This window comes from Scyliorhinus canicula, chromosome 13 (assembly GCF_902713615.1).
Source record: "Scyliorhinus canicula chromosome 13, sScyCan1.1, whole genome shotgun sequence".
NCBI classification, from domain to species: domain Eukaryota; kingdom Metazoa; phylum Chordata; class Chondrichthyes; order Carcharhiniformes; family Scyliorhinidae; genus Scyliorhinus; species Scyliorhinus canicula.
The window spans coordinates 38,753,064-38,780,291 of NC_052158.1; the positions used below are offsets into that span (position 1 = coordinate 38,753,064).

At 49.7% G+C, this 27,228-nt stretch overlaps 1 protein-coding gene across 1 annotated transcript in view; it reads left to right on the forward strand.

Annotated features, from left to right (window-relative positions):
• Positions 1-27,228, forward strand: part of LOC119976358 (zinc-binding protein A33-like) — a 58,481-nt gene that overhangs the window by 11,936 nt on the left and 19,317 nt on the right. Inside the window, exons 2-5 of the mRNA XM_038816842.1 lie at positions 352-447; positions 528-761; positions 21,668-21,690; positions 21,782-21,927. Coding sequence (XP_038672770.1) covers positions 352-447; positions 528-761; positions 21,668-21,690; positions 21,782-21,927 — 499 coding nt within the window. The remainder of the gene's footprint in view (positions 1-351; positions 448-527; positions 762-21,667; positions 21,691-21,781; positions 21,928-27,228) is intronic.

Sequence of the window (27,228 nt, forward strand, 5' to 3'; positions counted from 1 at the left end):
ACCCCAGAGAACTTCAACCCCACACATCACCACCTGCAGCTCAACTGTCACAATTTTAGTCTGTGCCTATTTACCGAGGGTCCAGTAAATCCCCAGTTATACCCAAGGTCAGCATACAATCAAACACAATTACTATACAATTAACAATGTCTAAACTATCAGATCCATGCTACACACCATAAACCTGTTGTTGGTTTGAAACTGTCCCTGGTCTGATTCAATACTTTTAACTCTGCCTTTTATAAAGTGCCCTGTCCACATGTTAACATTCCCCGAGTACCTCTCCTCACAGTGTATAAAATAACAGCAGATATTACAATGGATGATGCTGAGATTTGATTCCATTTTTAGGAGCAGCTGAAATCATCCTTGGATTCCATGGAGACTGAAAAGAAAAATCAAAGTGAATTAAAACAGCAGCAGAAGATGAAGATTTCAGAACTGGAGGTGAGGATTACTTCAGTTCCCTTTAAACACAGAAACCCTTTAACAACCCGCTGTTTAAATGATCTCTCTCACTGTCACAGGAACTCACTGGATCCCTGGAGAAAGACATCTCCGCACAATTTACCAAAATCCATCAATATCTTGAAGCCAAAGAGAAACATTTAATCAAAGAGCTGAGGACACAAAAGGAGGAAGATCTGCGACCAATGGAGGAGAATCTGAGAAGAATTGAAGAGGAACTTGCGTCACTTGAGGAGAAGATATCAAACCTTTGTGTTGACATCGAGCAACAAGACAATGTCTCCTTTCTCAAGGTGACCCTTTATAACCCAGTCCTCAAATTGTTGCTGTGGTTGTAAACAGCAGTTTACAACAGGACACAAACCCTATCACAATGTGCAGTATAACTGAGGACTAACAGACATCAGTCAGGATTGAGATCGGGAGTGTTGAGGAGATTGTCCCACACTGTCAGCACCTCATGTTGGCTGCAGTATAACAGAACTGACAGGCATCAGTCAGGATCGAGATTGAGTGTCAGAGTGACTTCCCACAATGTCAACACCTCACACTAACTGCAGTGTAACTGGGACCAGATTGAAAGGATACAGAAAAGCAGGGGGAGTGAAGAGACGGATGCCCTGAGAAAGAGAGGAACATTGAGACAGCAGTCAGAAATCATTCAAACTAGACAGATGGAGGGGAGCGCGGGGAGGAAAGCACAGAATAGAAGGTCATCAGAAGTCAGTTCCACACACACAGGTGGAAATTCCACTGAGGTGGCAATAGTGAATCAGATTTGTATTCTACCCCATGTTTCTATTCACATCAACAAACACACACACTGACAGACAGAGGCACTGACAAACACACACACTGACAGACACACACACTGTCAGACAGAGGCACTGACAAACACACACACTGACAGACACATACACACTTGTCAGACAGGCACTGACAAACACACACTGACAGACACACACACACACTGACAGACAGAGACACTCACTGACAAACACACTGACAAACACACACACTGACAGACACACACACACTGACAGACAGAGGCACTGACAAACACACACTGACAGACACACACACACGCTGACAGACACACACACACTGACAGACACACACACACTGACAGACACACACACACTGACAGACAGAGGCACTGACAAACACACACACTGACAGACAGAGACACTGACAAACACACACTAACAGACAGGGGCACTGACAAACACACACACTGACAGACACACACACTGACAAACACACACTGACAGACAGGGGCACTGACAAACACACACTGACAGACACACACACACTGACAGGCAGAGGCACTGAAACACACACACTGACAGACACACACACACTGACAGACAGAGGCACTGAGAAACACACACACTGTCAGACAGAGGCACTGACAAACACACGCTGGCAGACACAGACACACACTGTCAGACAGAGACACTGACTGACAAACACACTGACAGACAGAGACACTGACAAACACACACACTGACAGACACACACACACACTCACTGACAGACCGAGGCACTGACAAACACACACACTGACAGACATAGAACATAGAACGATACAGCGCAGTACAGGCCCTTCGGCCCTCGATGTTGCACCGACATGGAAAAAATCTAAAGGCCATCTAACCTACACTATGCCCTTATCATCCATATGCTTATCCAATAAATTTTTTAATGTCCTCAATAGAACATAGAACAGTACAGCACAGAACAGGCCCTTCGGCCCTCGATGTTGTGCCGAGCAATGATCACCCTACTTGAACCCACGTAACCCGTATACCCGTAACCCAACAATCCCCCCATTAACCTTACACTACGGGCAATTTAGCATGGCCAATCCACCTAACCCGCACATCTTTGGACTGTGGGAGGAAACCGGAGCACCCGGAGGAAACCCACGCACACACAGGGAGGATGTGCAGACTCCACACAGACAGTGACCCAGCCGGGAATCGAACCTGGGACCCTGGAGCTGTGAAGCATTGATGCTAACCACCATGCTACCGTGAGGCCCCGTGTTGGCGTGTTCACTACTGTTGCAAGTAGGGCATTCCACGGCCTCACCACTCTTTGCGTAAAAAACCCACCTCTGACCTCTGTCCTATATCTATTACCCCTCAATTTAAGGCTATGGCACCTCGTGCTAGCCACCTCCATCCGCGGGAGAAGGCTCTCGCTGTCCACCCTATCTAACCCTCTGATCATTTTGTACGCCTCTATTAAGTCACCTCTTAACCTTCTTCTCTCTAACGAGACACACACATTGACAGACAGAGGCACTGACAAACACACACACACTGACAAACACACACACACTGACAAACTGACAAACACACACACTGACAAACACACACTCTGACAGACACACACACACTGACAAAGAGAGGCACTGACAAACACACACACTGACAGACAGAGGCACTGACAAACACACACTGACAGACACACACACACTGACAGACAGAGGCACTGACTGACAAACACACACACTGACAGACACACACACACTGACAGACACACACACACTGACAGACAGAGGCACTGACTGACAGACACACACACACTGACAGACAGAGGCACTGACAAACACACACACTGACAAACACACACTCTGACAGACACACACACACTGACAAACAGAGGCACTGACAGACACACACTGACAGACACACACACACTGACAAACAGAGGCACTGACAAACACACACTGACAGACACACACACACTGACAAACAGAGGCACTGACAAACACACACACTGACAGACACACACTGACAGACACACACACACTGACAGACACACACACACTGACAAACACACACACTGACAGACACACACACTGACAGACAGGGGCACTGACAAACACACACTGACAGACACACACACACTGACACACACACACTGACAAACACACACACTGACAGATACACACACACACTGACAGACAGAGGCACTGACAAACACACACTGACAGACACACACACACTGACAGACAGAGGCACTGACAAACACACACACTGACAAACACACACTGACAGACAGAGGCACTGACAAACACACACTGACAGACACACACACACTGACAGGCAGAGGCACTGACAAACACACACACTGACAGACACACACACACACTGACAGACACACACACTGACAAACACACACACTGACAGGCACACACACACTGACAGACAGACAGGCACTGACTGACAAACACACACACTGACTGACAGAGACGCTGACAAACACACACACTGACAGACAGTGGCACTGACAAAGACACACACTGACTGACAGATACGCTGACAAACACACACACTGACAGACACACACACACTGACAAACACACACACACTGACAGAGGCACTGACTGACAGACACACACACACTGACAGAGACACACTGTCAGACAGAGGCACTGACAAACACACACACTGACAAACACACACTCTGACAGACATACACACACTGACAAACAGAGGCACTGACACACACACACTGATAGACAGAGGCACTGACTGACAGACGCACACACACTGACAAACACACACACTGACAGACAGAGGCACTGACAAACACACACACTGACAGACAGAGGCACTGACAAACACACACTGACAGACACACACACACTGACAGACAGAGGCACTGACAAACACACACTGACAGACACACACACACTGACAGACACACACACACACACTGACAAACACACACTGACAAACAGAGGCACTGACAGACACACACACACTGACAGACAGAGGCACTGACAAACACACACTGACAAACAGAGGCACTGACAGACACACACACACTGACAGACAGAGGCACTGACAAACACACACTGACAAACAGAGGCACTGACAGACACGCACACACTGACAGACAGAGACACTGACAAACACACACTAACAGACAGGGGCACTGACAAACACACACACTGACAGACACACACACTGACAAACACACACTGACAGACAGGGGCACTGACAAACACACACTGACAGGCAGAGGCACTGACAAACACACACACTGTCAGACAGAGGCACTGACAAACCCACACACTGACAGACACACACACACTCACTGACAGACAGAGGCACTGACAAACACACACACTGACAGACACACACACATTGACAGACAGAGGCACTGACAGACAGAGGCACTGACAAACACACACACACTGACAAACTGACAAACACACACACTGACAAACACACACACTGACAAACACACACTCTGACAGACACACACACACTGACAAACACACACTGACAGACAGGGGCACTGACACACACACACACTGACAGACACACACACACTGACAGACACACACACTGACAAACACACACACTGACAGATACACACACACTGACAGACAGAGGCACTGACAAACACACACTGACAGAGGCACACACTGACAAACACACACACTGACAGACACACACACACTGACAGAGGCACTGACTGACAGACACACACACACTGACAGAGACACACTGACAGACAGAGTCACTGACAAACACACACACTGACAAACACACACTCTGACAGACACACACACACTGATAGACAGAGGCACTGACTGACAGACGCACACACACTGACAAACACACACACTGACAGACAGAGGCACTGACAAACACACACACTGACAAACACACACACACTGACAGACACACACACACTGACAGACAGAGGCACTGACTGACAGACACACACACACTGACAGACAGAGGCACTGACAAACACACACACTGACAAACACACTCTGACAGACACACACACACTGACAAACAGAGACACTGACACACACACACTGATAGACAGAGGCACTGACTGACAGACGCACACACACTGACAAACACACACACTGACAGACAGAGGCACTGACAAACACACACACTGACAAACACACACTCTGACAGACACACACACACTGACAGACAGAGGCACTGACAAACACCCACTGACAGACAGAGGCACTGACAAACACACACTGACAGACACACACTGACAGACACACACACACACACACACACTGACAAACACACACTGACAGACACACACACACTGACAAACTTAGGCACTGACAAACACACACTGACAGACACACACACACTGACAGACAGAGGCACTGACAAACACACACACTGACAGACAGAGACACTGACAAACACACACTAACAGACAGGGGCGCTGACAAACACACACACTGACAGACACACACACTGACAAACACACACTGACAGACAGGGGCACTGACAAACACACACTGACAGACACACATCCTGACAGGCAGAGGCACTGACAAACACACACACTGACAGATACACACACACACTGACAGACAGAGGCACTGACAAACACACACACTGTCAGACAGAGGCACTGACAAACACACGCTGACAGACACACACACACACACACTGTCAGACAGAGACACTGACTGACAAACACACTGACAGACAGAGACACTGACAAACACACACACTGACAGACACACACACTCACTGACAGACAGAGGCACTGACAAACACACACACACTGACAAACTGACAAACACACACACTGACAAACACACACTCTGACAGACACACACACACTGACAAAGAGAGGCACTGACAGACACACACACACTGACAGACAGAGGCACTGACTGACAAACACACACACTGACGACACACGCACACTGACAAACAGAGACACTGACACACACACACTGATAGACAGAGGCACTGACTGACAGACGCACACACACTGACAAACACACACACTGACAGACAGAGGCACTGACAAACACACACACTGACAAACACACACACACTGACAGACACACACACACTGACAGACAGAGGCACTGACTGACAGACACACACTCTGACAGACACACACACACTGACAAACAGAGACACTGACACACACACACTGACAGACAGAGGCACTGACTGACAGACACACACACACTGACAGACAGAGGCACTGACAAACACACACACTGACAGACACACACACACTGACAAACACACACACTGACAGACAGAGGCACTGACTGACAGACACACACACACTGACAAACTTAGGCACTGACAAACACACACTGACAGACACACACACACTGACAGACAGAGGCACTGACAAACACACACACTGACAGACAGAGACACTGACAAACACACACTAACAGACAGGGGCGCTGACAAACACACACACTGACAGACACACACACTGACAAACACACACTGACAGACAGGGGCACTGACAAACACACACTGACAGACACACATCCTGACAGGCAGAGGCACTGACAAACACACACACTGACAGATACACACACACACTGACAGACAGAGGCACTGACAAACACACACACTGTCAGACAGAGGCACTGACAAACACACGCTGACAGACACACACACACACACACTGTCAGACAGAGACACTGACTGACAAACACACTGACAGACAGAGACACTGACAAACACACACACTGACAGACACACACACTCACTGACAGACAGAGGCACTGACAAACACACACACACTGACAAACTGACAAACACACACACTGACAAACACACACTCTGACAGACACACACACACTGACAAAGAGAGGCACTGACAGACACACACACACTGACAGACAGAGGCACTGACTGACAAACACACACACTGACAGACACACGCACACTGACAAACAGAGACACTGACACACACACACTGATAGACAGAGGCACTGACTGACAGACGCACACACACTGACAAACACACACACTGACAGACAGAGGCACTGACAAACACACACACTGACAAACACACACACACTGACAGACACACACACACTGACAGACAGAGGCACTGACTGACAGACACACACTCTGACAGACACACACACACTGACAAACAGAGACACTGACACACACACACTGACAGACAGAGGCACTGACTGACAGACACACACACACTGACAGACAGAGGCACTGACAAACACACACACTGACAGACACACACACACTGACAAACACACACACTGACAGACAGAGGCACTGACAAACACACACACTGACAAACACACACTCTGACAGACACACACACACTGACAGTGACACACACACACTGACAGACAGAGGCACTGACAAACACACACTGACAGACAGAGGCACTGACAAACACACACTGACAGACACACACACACTGACAGACACACACACACACACACACTGACAAACACACACTGACAGACACACACACACTGACAGACAGAGGCACTGACAAACACACACACTGGCAGACAGAGACACTGACAAACACACACTAACAGACAGGGGCGCTGACAAACACACACACTGACAGACACACACACTGACAAACACACACTGACAGACGGGGCACTGACAAACACACACTGACAGACACACACACTGACAGGCAGAGGCACTGACAAACACACACACTGACAGATACACACACACACTGACAGACAGAGGCACTGACAAACACACACACTGTCAGACAGAGGCACTGACAAACACACGCTGACAGACACACACACACACACTGTCAGACAGAGACACTGACTGACAAACACACTGACAGACAGAGACACTGACAAACACACACACTGACAGACACACACACTCACTGACAGGCAGAGGCACTGACAAACACACACACTGTCAGACAGAGGCACTGACAAACACACGCTGACAGACACACACACACACACTGTCAGACAGAGACACTGACTGACAAACACACTGACAGACAGAGACACTGACAAACACACACACTGACAGACACACACACTCACTGACAGACAGAGGCACTGACAAACACACACACTGACAGACACACACACATTGACAGACAGAGGCACTGACAAACACACACACACTGACACACACACACTGACAAACTGACAAACACACACTGACAAACACACACACTGACAAACACACACTCTGACAGACACACACACTGACAAAGAGAGGCACTGACAAACACACACACTGACAGACAGAGGCACTGACTGACAAACACACACACTGACAGACACACACACACTGACAGACACACACACACACTGACAGACAGAGGCACTGACTGACAGACACACACACTGACAGACAGAGGCACTGACAAACACACACACTGACAAACACACACTCTGACAGACACACACACTGACAAACACACACTCTGACAGACACACACACACTGACAAACAGAGGCACTGACAAACACACACTGACAGACGCACACACACTGACAAACACACACACTGACAAACACACACTGACAGACACACACACACTGACAAACACACACTGACAGACAGGGGCACTGACAAACACACACTGACAGACACACACACACTGACAGATACACACACACTGACAGACAGAGGCACTGACAAACACACACTGACAGACACACACACACTGACAAACACACACTGACAGACAGGGGCACTGACAAACACACACTGACAGACACACACACACTGACAGACAGAGGCACTGGCAAACACACACACTGACAGACACACACACTGACAGACACACACACTGACAGATACACACACACTGACAGACAAAGGCACTGACAGACACATACAAACTGACAGACAGAGGCACTGACTGACAGGCACACACACACTGACAGACAGAGGCACTGACAAACACACACTGACAGACACACACACACTGACAGACAGAGGCACTGACAAACACACAATGACAGACACACACACACTGACAGACAGAGGCACTGACAAACACACAATGACAGACACACACACACTGACAGACACACACACACACTGACAAACACACACTGACAGACACACACACACTGACAAACAGAGGCACTGACAAACACACACACTGACAGACACACACACTGACAAACACACACTGACAGACGCACACACTGACTGACAGATACGCTGACTAACACACACACTGACAGACAGACACACACACTGGAAGACACACACACACTGACAGACACAGACACACACACTGACAGAGGCACACACTGACATACAGACACACTGACATACAGACACACTGACATACAGACACACTGACAGACAAACACACTGACAGACAAACACACACAATGACAGACACACACACACTGACAGTGACACACACACACTGACAGACAGAGGCACTGACAAACACACACACTGACAGACACACACACACTGACAGACAGAGGCACTGACAGACACACACTGACAAACACACACACTGACAGACACACACACACCCTGACAGACAGAGGCACTGACAAACACACACACACTGACAGACACACACACAATGACAGACAGAGGCACTGACAAACACACACACTGACAGACACACACACACTGACAAACACACACACTGACAGACACACACACTGATAGGCACACAGACTGACAGACAGAGGCACTGACAGACAGAGGCACTGACAGACAGAGGCACTGACAGACAGAGGCACTGACAAACACACACACTGACAGACACACACACACACTGACAGACACACACACACACTGACAGACACACACACTGACAGACACACACACTGACAGACAGAGGCACTGACAAACACACACACTGACATACACACACACACACTGACAGACAGAGGCACAGACACACACACACACTGACAGACACACACACACTGAGAAACACACACACTGACAGACACACACACTGATAGGCACACAGACTGACAGACAGAGGCACTGACAGACAGAGGCACTGACAAACACACACACTGACAGACACACACACACACTGACAGACAGAGGCACTGACAAACGCACACTGACAGACACACACACACTGGCAGACAGAGGCACTGACTGACAGACACACACACACTGACAAACACACACACTGACAGACAGGCACTGACAAACACAAACACACGCTGACAGACAGGGGCACTGACAAACACACACACTGACAAATACACACACTGACAGACAGAGGCACTGACTGACAGACACACACACACTGACAGACAGAGGCACTGACAAACACACACACTGACAGACACACACACACTGACAGACAGGCACTGACAAACACACACACTGACAGACACACACACACACTGACAGACAGAGGCACTGACAAACACACACACTGACAGACACACACACACTGACAGACAGGCACTGGCAAACACACACACTGACAGACAGAGGCACTGACAAAGACACATACTGACAGACAGGTACTGACTGACAAACACACACACTGACAGACACACACACTGACAGACAGATACGCTGACAAACACACACATTGACAGACAGAGGCACTGACAAACACACACAGTGACAGACACAGGCACTGACAAACACACACATTGACAGACAGATACGCTGACGAACACACACACTGACAGACAGAGACACACACTGATAGACAGTGGCACTGACAAAGACACATACTGACAGACAGAGGTACTGACTGACAAACACACACACTGACAGACACACACACTGACAGACAGAGGCACTGACAAACACACACACTGACAGACTGATACGCTGACAAACACACACACTGACAGACAGAGGCACTGACAAACACACACACTGACAGACAGAGACACACACTGACAGACAAACACACACAATGACAGACAGAGGCACTGACTGACAAACACACACACTGACAGACAGAGACACTGACAAACACACACACACACTGACAGACACACACTCACTGACAGACAGAGGCACTGACAAACACACACACTGACGGACACAAACACACTGACAGTGACACACACACACTGACAGACAGAGGCACTGACAAACACACACACTGACAGACACACACACACGCTGACAGACAGAGGCACTGACAAACACACACACTGACGGACACACAGTGACAGACACACACACTGACAGACAGAGGCACTGACAAACACACACACTGACAGACACACACACACTGACAGACAGAGGCACTGACAGACACACACTGACAAACACACACACCGACAGACACATACACACACTGTCAGACAGAGGCACTGACAAACACACACACACTGACAGACACACACACAATGACAGACAGAGGCACTGACAGACACACACACACTGACAAACACACACACTGACAGACACACACACTGATAGGCACACAGACTGACAGACAGAGGCACTGACAGACAGAGGCACTGACAAACACACACACTGACAGACACACACACACACACACTGACAGACACACACACTGACAGACAGAGGCACTGACAAACGCACACTGACAGACACACACACACTGACAGACAGAGGCACTGACTGACAGACACACACACACTGACAAACACACACACTGACAGACAGAGGCACTGACAAACACAAACACACGCTGACAGACAGAGGCACAGACAAACACACACACTGACAAATACACACACTGACAGACAGAGGCACTGACTGACAGACACACACACACTGACAGACAGAGGCACACACTGATAGACAGTGGCACTGACAAGGACACATACTGACAGACAGAGGTACTGACTGACAAACACACACACTGACAGACACATACACTGACAGACAGAGGCACTGACAAACACACACACTGACAGACAGAGGCACTGACAAACACACACTGACAGACACACACACACTGACAGACTGATACGCTGACAAACACACACACTGACAAACAGAGGCACTCACAAACACACACACTGACAGACAGAGACACACAGTGACAGACAAACACACACAATGACAGACGCACACACACAGTCAGACAGAGGCACTGACTGACAAACACACACACTGACAGACAGAGACACTGACAAACACACACACACACTGACAGACACACACTCACTGACAGACAGAGGCACTGACAAACACACACACTGACGGACACAAACACACTGACAGACAGAGGCACTGACAGACAGAGGCACTGACAAACACACACACTGACAGACACACACACACTGACAATCTGACAAACACATACACTGACAAACACACACTCTGACAGACACACACACACACACTGACAAACAGAGGCACTGACAGACACACACACTGACAGACACACACACTGACAGACAGAGGCACTGACAAACACACACACTGACAGACACACACACACACTGACAGACAGAGGCACAGACACACACACACACTGACAGTCAGAGGCACTGACAAACACACACTGACAGACACACACACACTGACAGACAGAGGCACTGGCAAACACACACACTGACAGACACACACACTGACAGACACACACACTGACAGACACACACACTGACAGATACACACACACTGACAGACAAAGGCACTGACAGACACACACACTGACAGATACACACACACTGACAGACAAAGGCACTGACAGACACATACAAACTGACAGACAGAGGCACTGACTGACAGGCACACACACACTGACAGACAGAGGCACTGACAAACACACACTGACAGACACACACACTGACAGACAGAGGCACTGACAAACACACACACTGACGGACACAAACACACTGACCGACAGAGGCACTGACAGACAGAGGCACTGACAGACAGAGGCACTGACAAACACACATACACTGACAAACACACACACTGACAGACACACACACTGTCAGACAGAGGCACTGACAGACAGAGGCACTGACAGACAGAGGCACTGACAAACACACATACACTGACAAACACACACACTGACAGACACACACACACTGACAATCTGACAAACACACACACTGACAAACACACACTCTGACAGACACACACACACACTGACAGACAGAGGCACTGACAAACACACACTGACAGACACACACACACTGACAGACAGAGGCACTGACTGACAAACACACACACTGACAGACACACACACACTGACAGACAGAGGCACTGACTGACAGACCCACACACACTGACAAACACACACACTGACAAACAGAGGCACTGACAAACACACACACACTGACAGACAGAGGCACTGACAAACACACACTGACAGACACACACACACTGACAAACACACACTGACAGACAGGGGCACTGACAAACACACACTGACAGACACACACACACACTGACAGACAGAGGCACTGACAAACACACACACTGACAGACACACACACACGCTGACAGACAGAGGCACTGACAAACACACACACTGACAGACACACAGTGACAGACACACACACTGACAGACAGAGGCACTGACAAACACACACAATGACAGACACACACACACTGACAGTGACACACACACACTGACAGACAGAGGCACTGACAAACACACACTGACAGACACACACACACTGACAGACAGAGGCACTGACAGACACACACTGACAAACACACACACTGACAGACACATACACACACTGTCAGACAGAGGCACTGACAAACACACACACTGATAGGCACACACAGGCTGACAGACAGAGGCACTGACAGACAGAGGCACTGACAAACCCACACACTGACAGACACACACACACACACACTGACAGACAGAGGCACTGACAAACACACACACACTGACAGACACACACACAATGACAGACAGAGGCACTGACAAACACACACACTGACAGACACACACACACACACACTGACAGACACACACACACACTGACAGACAGAGGCACTGACAAACGCACACTGACAGACACACACACACTGACAGACAGAGGCACTGACTGACAAACACACACACACTGACAAACACACACACTGACAGACACACACACACTGACAATCTGACAAACACACACTGACAAACACACACTCTGACAGACACACACACACACACTGACAGACAGAGGCACTGACAAACACACAATGACAGACACACACACACTGACAGACAGAGGCACTGACTGACAAACACACACACTGACAGACACACACACACTGACAGACAGAGGCACTGACTGACAGACCCACACACACTGACAAACACACACACTGACAGACAGAGGCACTGACAAACACAAACACTGACAAATACACACACTGACAGACAGAGGCACTGACTGACAGACACACACACACTGACAGACAGGCACTGACAAACACACACACTGACAGACACACACACACTGACAGACAGGCACTGACAAACACACACACTGACAGACAGGGGCACTGACAAACACACACACTGACAGACAGAGGCACTGACAAAGACACATACTGACAGACAGGTACTGACTGACAAACACACACACTGACAGACAGAGGCACTGACAAAAACACACACTGACAGACAGATACGCTGACAAACACACACATTGACAGACAGAGGAACTGACAAACACACACAGTGACAGACACAGGCACTGACAAACACACACTGACAGACAGATACGCTGACAAACACACACATTGACAGACAGAGGCACTGACAAACACACACACTGACAGACAGAGGTACTGACTGACAAACACACACACTGACAGACTGATACGCTGACAAACACACACACTGACAGATAGAGGCACTGACAAACACACACACTGACAGACAGAGGTACTGACTGACAAACACACACACTGACAGACTGATACGCTGACAAACACACACACTGACAGACAGAGGCACTGACAAACACACACACTGACAGACAGAGACACACACTGACAGACAAACACACACAATGACAGACAGAGGCACTGACTGACAAACACACACACTGACAGACACACACTCACTGACAGACAGAGGCACTGACAAACACACACACTGACGGACACAAACACACTGACCGACAGAGGCACTGACAGACAGAGGCACTGACAAACACACACACACTGACAAACACACCCACTGACAGACACACACACACTGACAATCTGACAAACACACACACTGACAAACACACACTCTGACAGACACACACACACACACACTGACAGACAGAGGCACTGACAAACACACACTGACAGACACACACACACTGACAGACAGAGGCACTGACTGACAAACACACACACTGACAGACACACACACACTGACAGACAGAGGCACTGACTGACAGACACACACACACTGACAAACACACACACTGACAAACAGAGGCACTGACAAACACACACACACTGACAGACAGAGGCACTGACAAACACACACACTGACAGACACACACACACTGACAAACACACACTGACAGACAGGGGCACTGACAAACACACACTGACAGACACACACACACACTGACAGACAGAGGCACTGACAAACACACACACTGACAGACACACACACACGCTGACAGACAGAGGCACTGACAAACACACACACTGACAGACACAGTGACAGACACACACACTGACAGACAGAGGCACTGACAAACACACACAATGACAGACACACACACTGACAGTGACACACACACACTGACAGACAGAGGCACTGACAAACACACACACTGACAGACTGATACGCTGACAAACACACACAGTGACAGACAGAGGCACTGACAAACACACACACTGACAGACAGAGACACACACTGACAGACAAACACACACAATGACAGACACACACACACAGTCAGACAGAGGCACTGACTGACAAACACACACACTGACAGACAGAGACACTGACAAACACACACACACACTGACAGACACACTCACTGACAGACAGAGGCACTGACAGACAGAGGCACTGACAAACACACACACACTGACAAACACACACACTGACAGACACACACACACTGACAATCTGACAAACACACACACTGACAAACACACACTCTGACAGACACACACACACACACTGACAAACAGAGGCACTGACAGACACACACACACTGACAATCTGACAAACACACACACTGACAAACACACACACTGACAGACACACACACAAACTGACAATCTGACAAACACACACACTGACAAACACACACTCTGACAGACACACACACACACACACTGACAGACAGAGGCACTGACAAACACACACACACTGACAAACACACACACTGACAGACACACACACACTGACAATCTGACAAACACACACACTGACAAACACACACTCTGACAGACACACACACACACACTGACAGACAGAGGCACTGACTGACAGACAGAGACACTGACAAACACACACACACACTGACAGACACACACTCACTGACAGACAGAGGCACTGACAAACACACACACTGACGGACACAAACACACTGACCGACAGAGGCACTGACAGACAGAGGCACTGACAAACACCCACACTGACAGACACACACACACTGACAATCTGACACACACACTGACAAACACACACTCTGACAGACACACACACACACACTGACAGACAGAGGCACTGACAAACACACACTGACAGACACACAAACACTGACAGACAGAGACACTGACTGACAAACACACACACTGACAGACACACACACACTGACAGACAGAGGCACTGACTGACAGACACACACACACTGACAAACACACACACTGACAAACAGAGGCACTGACAAACACACACACACTGACAGACAGAGGCACTGACAAACACACACACTGACAGACACACTGACAAACACACACTGACAGACACACACACACTGACAGACAGAGGCACTGACTGACAGACCCACACACACTGACAAACACACACTCTGACAAACACACACACTGACAGACACACACACACTGACAAACAGAGGCACTGACAAACACACACTGACAGACACACACACACTGACAGACAGAGGCACTGACTGACAAACACACACACTGACAGACAGAGGCACTGACTGACAGACAGAGACACTGACAAACACACACACACACTGACAGACACACACTCACTGACAGACAGAGGCACTGACAAACACACACACTGACGGACACAAACACACTGACCGACAGAGGCACTGACAGACAGAGGCACTGACAAACACACACACACTGACAAACACACACACTGACAGACACACACACACTGACAATCTGACAAACACACACACTGACAAACACACACTCTGACAGACACACACACACACTGACAGACAGAGGCACTGACAAACACACACTGACAGACACACACACACTGACAGACAGAGGCACTGACTGACAAACACACACACTGACAAACACACACTCTGACAGACACACACACACACTGACAAACAGAGGCACTGACAGACACACACACACTGACAATCTGACAAACACACACTCTGACAAACACACACTCTGACAGACACACACACACACTCTGACAAACACACACTCTGACAAACACACACACTGACAGACACACACACACTGACAAACAGAGGCACTGACAAACACACACTGACAGACACACACACACTGACAGACAGAGGCACTGACAAACCCACACACTGACAGACACACACACTGATAGGCACACACAGACTGACAGACAGAGGCACTGACAGACAGAGGCACTGACAAATCCACACACTGACAGACACACACACACACACTGACAGACAGAGGCACTGACAGACAGAGGCACTGACAAACACACACACTGACAGACACACACACAATGACAGACAGAGGCACTGACAAACACACACACTGACAGACACACACACACTGACAGACACACACACTGACAGACACACACACTGACAGACACACACACACACACTGACAGACAGAGGCACTGACAGACAGAGGCACTGACAAACGCACACTGACAGACACACACACACTGACTGACAGACACACACACACTGACAAACACACACACTGACAGACAGAGGCACTGACAAACACACACACTGACAACTACACACACTGACAGACAGAGGCACTGACTGACAGACACACACACACTGACAGACAGAGGCACTGACAAACACACACACTGACAGACACACACACACTGACAGACAGGCACTGACAAACACACACACTGACAGACAGGGGCACTGACAAACACACACACTGACAGACAGAGGCACTGACAAAGACACATACTGACAGACAGGTACTGACTGACAAACATACACACTGACAGACAGAGGCACTGACAAAAACACACACTGACAGACAGAGGCACTGACAAACACACACAGTGACAGACACAGGCACTGACAAACACACACTGACAGACAGATACGCTGACAAACACACACATTGACAGACAGAGGCACTGACAAACACACACAGTGACAGACACAGGCACTGACAAACACACACATTGACAGACAGATACGCTGACGAACACACACACTGACAGACAGAGACACACACTGATAGAAAGTGGCACTGACAAAGACACATACTGACAGACAGAGGTACTGATTGACAAACACACACACTGACAGACACACACACTGACAGACAGAGGCACTGACAAACACACACACTGACAGACTGATACGCTGACAAACACACACACTGACAGACAGAGGCACTGACAAACACACACACTGACAGACAGAGACACACACTGACAGACAAACACACACAATGACAGACACACACACACAGTCAGACAGAGGCACTGACTGACAAACACACACACTGACTGACAGAGACACTGACAAACACACACACACACTGACAGACACACACTCACTGACAGACTGAGGCACTGACAAACACACACACTGACGGACACAAACACACTGACAGACAGAGGCACTGACAGACAGAGGCACTGACAAACACACACACTGACAGACACACACACACTGACAATCTGACAAACACACACTCTGACAGACACACACACACACACTGACAAACAGAGGCACCGACAGACACACACACACTGACAATCTGACAAACACACACTCTGACAAACACACACTCTGACAGACACACACACACACTCTGACAAACACACACACTGACAGACACACACACACTGACAAACAGAGGCACTGACAAACACACACTGACAGACACACACACACTGACAGACAGAGGCACTGACTGACAAACACACACACTGACAGACAGAGGCACTGACTGACAGACAGAGACACTGACAAACACACACACACACTGACAGACACACACTCACTGACAGACAGAGGCACTGACAAACACACACACTGACGGACACAAACACACTGACCGACAGAGGCACTGACAGACAGAGGCACTGACAAACACACACACACTGACAAACACACACACTGACAGACACACACACACTGACAATCTGACAAACACTCACACTGACAGACACACACACACACACTGACAGACAGAGGCACTGACAAACACACACTGACAGACACACACACACACACTGACAGACAGAGGCACTGACTGACAAACACACACACTGACAGACACACACACACTGACAGACAGAGGCACTGACTGACAGACACACACACACTGACAAACACACACACTGACAAACAGAGGCACTGACAAACACACACACACTGACAGACAGAGGCACTGACAAACACACACACTGACAGACACACACACACTGACAAACACACACTGACAGACAGGGGCACTGACAAACACACACTGACAGACACACATACACACTGACAGACAGAGGCACTGACAAACACACACTGACAGACACACACACACACTGACAGACAGAGGCACTGACAAACACACACACTGACAGACACACAGTGACAGACACACACACTGACAGACAGAGGCACTGGCAAACACACACACTGACAGACACACACACACTGACAAACACACACACTGACAGACACACACTGACAGACAGAGGCAGTGACAGACACACCCACACAGTGACAGACACACCCACACAGTGACAGACACACACACACACACACACTGACAGACAGAGGCACTGACTGACAGGCACACACACACTGACAGACAGAGGCACTGACTGACAGGCACACACACACTGACAGACAGAGGCACTGACTGACAAACACACACACTGACAGACAGAGACGCTGACAAACACACTGACAGACAGAGACACACACTGACAGACACACACACACTGACAGAGACGCTGACAAACACACACACTGACAGACACACACACTGACAGACACACACACTGACAGACAGAGGCACTGACAAACACACACACTGACAGACACACACACACACTGACAGACAGAGGCACAGACACACACACACACTGACAGTCAGAGGCACTGACAGACACACACACTGACAGACACACACACTGACAGACACACACACACACTGACAGACAGCGGCACTGACAGACAGAGGCACTGACAAACACACACACTGACAAACACACACACTGACAATCACACACACTGACAGACACACACACTGACAATCACACACACTGACAGACACACACACACTGACAGACACACACACACTGACAAACACACACACTGACAAACACACACACTGACAAACACACACACTGACAATCACACACACTGACAGACACACACACACTGACAGACACACACACACTGACAAACACACACACTGACAAACACACACACTGACAAACACACACTCTGACAGACACACACTCTGACAGACACACACACTGACAGACAGAGGCACTGACAAACACACACTGACAGACACACACACACTGACAGACAGAGGCACTGACAAACACACACTGACAGACACACACACACTGACAGACAGAGGCACTGACAAACACACACTGACAGACACACACACACTGACAAACACACACACTGACAGACAGAGGCACTGACAAACACAAACACACGCTGACAGACAGAGGCACTGACAAACACACCCACCGACAGACACACACACACACTGACAGACAGAGGCACTGACAAACACACACACTGACAAACACACACACCTCCCCGTGGGGAGGACGGCAAACGCGCATGCACGGGTGACATCATTTACGCGGCGCCGGCCGCGTAACTAACGCGGCGCTAAACTAGAGACCACAAATAAAATGAACAATCAGTGTCACTTTCAAAGTCTTCAACAGCAGAGGAAACCCTATTGACTGTATGTGGCAGGGTTAGGGTGGCTGTGATCACTGATGTGGTATCAAATCACAGGAATCCACCAAGATCCCTTCACATTTGACTAAAATTATTAAATGCACATTATTAAATAGTAAAATTCAAACAACACATTGTTTATTTATTAAAATGTTTCTGATTCTCTGTCCTGCAGGAACTGAAAAGATTGAAGGAAAGGTGAGTGTCTAATGCAAACTCTGACACAGTTTGACACTGTTATCACAGTCTGTATTCAGAGTGAGTGATTAAATCAATCCCATTTAAACAGGTACCTGGATAAAGAGGAGAATGAGGAAGGTGCAGAGAGAGGTAAAGATGTGGAGATAGAGATGGTTCCCAGAGGGAAATACACAAGATTCCAAGGTCCGTTACCCTACACCGTGTGGAAGGGAATGAAAAAGATCATCTCTCCCGGTAAGAAACCCCACAGCATTGTGTCCTCTTCCTTTATAGTTTCCTGTTCCCTCACCCCCTCTCCAGAAGCTGCTGCCTGTTACTGGGTTCAGATCATTGGAACCTCACTCAAGGGACCATTCTTTATATTCAACTTGAGATTGAATAATTCAAGGATGAGGTGATTAGAACATCTTATTTAACATCCAGTCACTCGGATATTCCAGAGGGACTCACTGGACAGTGATCAGACTGAGAGCCCTGGCTAATTGTGTTCCTGTGTCCCAGGGCTCACTGGACAGTGATCAGACTGAGAGCCCTGGCTAATTGTGTTCCTGTGTCCCAGGGCTCACTGGACAGTGATCAGACTGAGAGCCCTGGCTAATTGTGTTCCTCTCTGTCCCAGGGCTCACTGGGCAATGATCGGACTGAGAGCCCTGGGTAATTGTGTTCCCTCTGTCCCAGGGCTCACTGGACAGTGATCAGACTGAGAGCCCTGGCTAATTGTGTTCCTCTCTGTCCCAGGGCTCACTGGACAGTGATCAGACTGAGAGCCCTGGCTAATTGTGTTCCTGTGTCCCAGGACTCACTGGACAGTGATCAGACTGAGAGCCCTGGCTAATTGTGTTCCTCTCTGTCCCAGGGCTCACTGGACAGTGATCAGACTGAGAGCACTGGCTAATTGTGTTCCTCTCTGTCCCAGGGCTCACTGGACAGTGATCAGACTGAGAGCCCTGGCTATTTGTGTTTCTCTCTAAACCAGAAATCGGACCAGGATCATAAAATATAGGATCAGGAGGAGGCCATTTAGTCCCCACCCCGAGCCTGTTTCACCATTCTGTGTCTGATCTGCGATCTAACTCTACAAACTGTACTTCCCCCTCTACTACATCCCTGTGAACAAAGAATAAAGTAAAGTACAGCTCAGGAACAGGCCCTTTGGCCCTCCAAGCCTGCACCGACCATGTTGCCCATCTAACCTAAAACCTTCTGCACTTCTGGAGTCCCTATCCCTCTATTCCGATCCTATTTTTGTATTTGTCAAGACGTCCCTTAAATGTCACTATCATACCTACTTCCACCATCTGCTCCAGCAGCGAGTTCCAGGAAACCTCTGTGTAAAAAGCTTCCCTCGCACATCTCCTCTAAACTTTACCCATCACACCGTAAACCTCTGTCCCCTGGTAATTGACTCTTCCTCCCTGGGAAAATGCTTTTGACTATCAACTCTGTCCATGCCCTCATAATTTTGTAGACTTCAGGTCGCCCTCAACCTCCATCATTCCAGTGAGAGCAAACCGAGTTTATCCAATCTCTCCTCATACTTAATGCCCTCCATACTGGTAAACCTCTTCTGTACACTCTCCCAAGCCTCCACATCCTTCTGGTGGTGTGGCGACCAGAATTGAATACGATGGGCGGGATTCGTCGGATACCGGCGGGGCGGGCAGCTCTGGCGCAAAGGAGTGGCGTGAACCACTCTGGCATCGGGTCGCCCTGAATTCCGCACCTTCAGGGGCTAGGCCAGAGTGGTTTGCGCCACGCCGGCTGGTGCGGAAGGGGCTTGGCGCCACGCCAACCAGCGCCAAAGGGCCTCCGCCGGCCAGCGCGAATGGGTGCATGCGCAGGGGGGGTTCATCTCCGCGCCGGCCATCGCGAACCGGTACACCAGCCAGCGCGGAGGGAAAGAGTGCTCCACGGCACAGGCCCGCCGGCAGATCGGTGGGCCCCGACCGCGGGCCAGGCCACCGTGGGGCACCCCCGGGAGCCAGGTACTCCCGCACCACCCTGGGGGCCCCGGAGGCCGCCCGCAGAGCCAGGTCCCGCCGGTAAGTACCAGCTCTAATTTACGCCGGCGGGACCGGCCTAAAACAGGTGGCCGCTCGGCCCATTGCGGGCCAGAGAATTCGGGCGGCACCGGGGCCCATAGCGTCGCGCTGGTACTCACCATTCTCCGAGGCGGGCGGCGTGATTCACGTCAGCGGGACTTTTGGGGGGCCGGAGAATTCGGCAGCTGGCGAGGGCGGGACTCACACCGACTCCCACCGATTCTCCGACCTGGCGGCTGTTTGGAGAATCCCGCCCTATATTCCAAGTGTGGCCGAACTCAGATTCTATAAAGCTGCAACAAGACTTTGCCAATTCCTGTACTCAGTGCCCTGGCCGATGTAGGCAAGCATGCCGTATGCCTTCTTATCTACCTTCTCCACCAGCGCTGCTACTTCAAGTGACCTGTGGATTTGTACACCCAGATCCCTCTACCTGTTAATACTCTGAAAGGTTCTGCCATTTCCTTTATATTTCCCACCTGTATTAGACCTTTCAAAATGTATTGCGTCACATTTGTCCGGATTAAACTCCATTTGCCATCTCTTCGCCCAAGTCTCCATCCGATCTACATCCTGCTATATCCTCGGACAGTCCACATCGCTATCCGCAATTCCACCAACCTTTGTATCACCCTCAAACTTATTAATCAGACCAGTTACAATTTCCTTCAAATCATTTATACATACTACAAACAACAAAGGTCCCAGCACTGACACCTGAGGAACGCCACTAGTCACAGCCCTCCATTCAGTAAAGCTCCCATCCACTGCTACCCTCCACCTTCTATGACCGAGCCAGTTCTGTATCCATCTTGCCAGCTCACCTCTGATCCCGTAAGACTTCACCTTTTTAAAAATATTTAATTCAAGGCATTTACAGAAACAAACAAAAGCAGAAGAACAACCAAACAACATAATAAACAACCAACACACACCCTCTCCTGCTCCCCGAATACCGCCCCCTTCTCCAATCTTGCCTTTCCCATTTTAACCCTATTACCCCCGCATTCCCCCCTCCAGTTTACCCCTCAAACCCCCTTAAAGAAATCAATGAACGGCTTCCATCTCCGAGTGAACCCATCCGCCAACCCCCTCAAGACGAACTTGACCTTCTCCAGCCTTCTTTAGGTGGCTCTGAGTCCCTCCACCCGAGCAAGATCCGTCTCCGGGCTATCAGGGAGGCAAAGGCCAAAACATCGCCTCTTTCATCCCCTAGGCTCCCAGGTCTTCCGACACTCCAAATATCACCACCTCTGGACTCGGGGCCACTTCCACCATTAGCACCTCGGACGTTACAATCGCAAACCCCTGCCGGAACCCTTTCAACCTTGGACATGCCCAGGACATGTGGACCTGATGCGCAGGTCTCCCCGCACGCCACCCACACTTATCCTCCACCCCCTCAGAGAACCTACTCATCCTTGCTACTGTCAGATGTGCCCTGTGGACTACTTTAAACTGGATGAGGCTTAACCTCCGCATTCTCTGCCCAGGTCTCGGCCTCCACCACCCCTCCCAGCTCCTCCCACGTGCGTTTTATATCCCCACAGGGCCCCTCCCAATCCATCAACTTGTAGGCCAAGGACACCTTCCCTTCCCCTATCTCGTCCCTCGATGGCACCTTGTCCTGCAACCCCAGGGGTGGCAGACCAGGAAAGGAGGGCACCTCTCTCCTTACAAAATTCCAGATCTGTAGGTACCTAAAACCGTTCCCCCTGGGCAGCTCATGCTCGTAGTCCAACCTCGCAAAATTGCCACCTATGAACAGATCGGCAAATCTTTCAATCTCTGCTTGCCATCATCCCCAAAACCTAGCATACAACCCCCCAGCACAAACCTATGGATGACGTAGATCGGTGCCCACACAGAGGCACCCTCCAGCCCCAATTGTAGCCTCCACTGCCCCACACTCTTAGGACTAACACCACCACTGGGCTCACAGATTACCTGGCCGGTGAGAACGGCAGAGGCGCTGACAGCAAAGATTCAAACCCATTCCCCTGCTGCTTCCATCTGACCCCACATGAGCCTCTCACCCACAACCCATTTCCTAACCATAGCGATATTCGCTAGCCAGTAATACTCAATCATGGTCGGCAGAGCCACCACCTCCCCCTCCCTGCCCAACCTCACCACCCTCCAGAAAAACCCTCCTAACCCACGGGTTCTTCCTCACTCACACAAACCCAGAGATCAGCGCATTAACCTTCTTGAAAAACGGTTTTGGGATCAAAATTGGTGGTTCTGGAACATGAACAGAAACCTTGGCATCACCCGTTATTTTTACTGTCTGCACTCGCCCCGCCAGCGATAGCACATCCCACCCCTTAAAATCCACTTTCACCTGCTCCACCAGCCGGGCCAGGATCAACTTGTGCAGCTGCGCCCACCCCGCATCACCTGGATTCCCAAGTACCTCGAGCCCACCACCCTGAACAGCAGCTCCTCTAACTTCCTCTCCTGTCCTCTCGTCTCAATTGGGAACACCTCGCTCTTTCCCATATTTAGCTTGTACCCCGAAAACTGGCCAAATTCCTCTAATATCACCATATGTCCCAGATACTGCCCAATGGGCCTGAGATATATAGCAACAGGCCACCTGCATACAATGAGACCCTGTGCTCAACACCCCCCAGCTCAGTCCATCTCGTCCCTCGACACCCTAAGCCATTACTAGCAAGACGAAGGGCAATGGGGGAGCGGGCACCCTTGCCTTGTCCCCCGATGCAAGTCAAAATACCCCAAACTCACCTGATTCGTCCGCACACTTGCGACCAGCGCCTTGGACAGCGGACCCAGTCCACAAACCCCGATCTGAACCTGAACCGCCCCAACATCTCCAGCAGATACTCCCACTCCACCCGATTGAACGCCTTCTCTGTGTCCATCGCTACCACTACCTCTACCTCCTGCCCCTCCGAAGGCATCATGATTACATTAAGCAGCTTCCTCTCGTTTGCCATCAACTGCCTCCCCTTCACAAACCCCGTTTGACCCTCACCTGTTCCCCCAGGGGTGCAGCCCTCAATTCGCAAGGCCAACACCTTCACCAACAGCTTGGCATGTACATTCAATAATGTTATCGGGCTCTACGTCCCGCACTGCTCCAGATCCTTGTCGTTTTTTAACATCACGGAGATGGAAGCCTGTGACAATTGCTTCATTATACATTCTCACCAGCAGTGCCCCAGGACCGCCCCAAACTTCACATAAAACTCCACTGGGAACCCGTCAACCCCGGTGCCTTCCCTGCCTGCATAGCCCCCATACTGTCCAAAACGTCCCTCAACCCAATTGGGGCTCCCAATCCTTGAACCAGCTCGTCCTCTACCTTGGGAACCTCCAGCCCGTCCAAAAACTGCCACATCCCCTCTTCCCCCCAGCCGGGGACTCAGACTTACATAGCCTTCTGTAGAACAAATCAGCACGCCATTTACCCCTTCTGGGCCCATCACTACCTTATCCTTATCCCTGACTCTGCCAACCTCCCTCG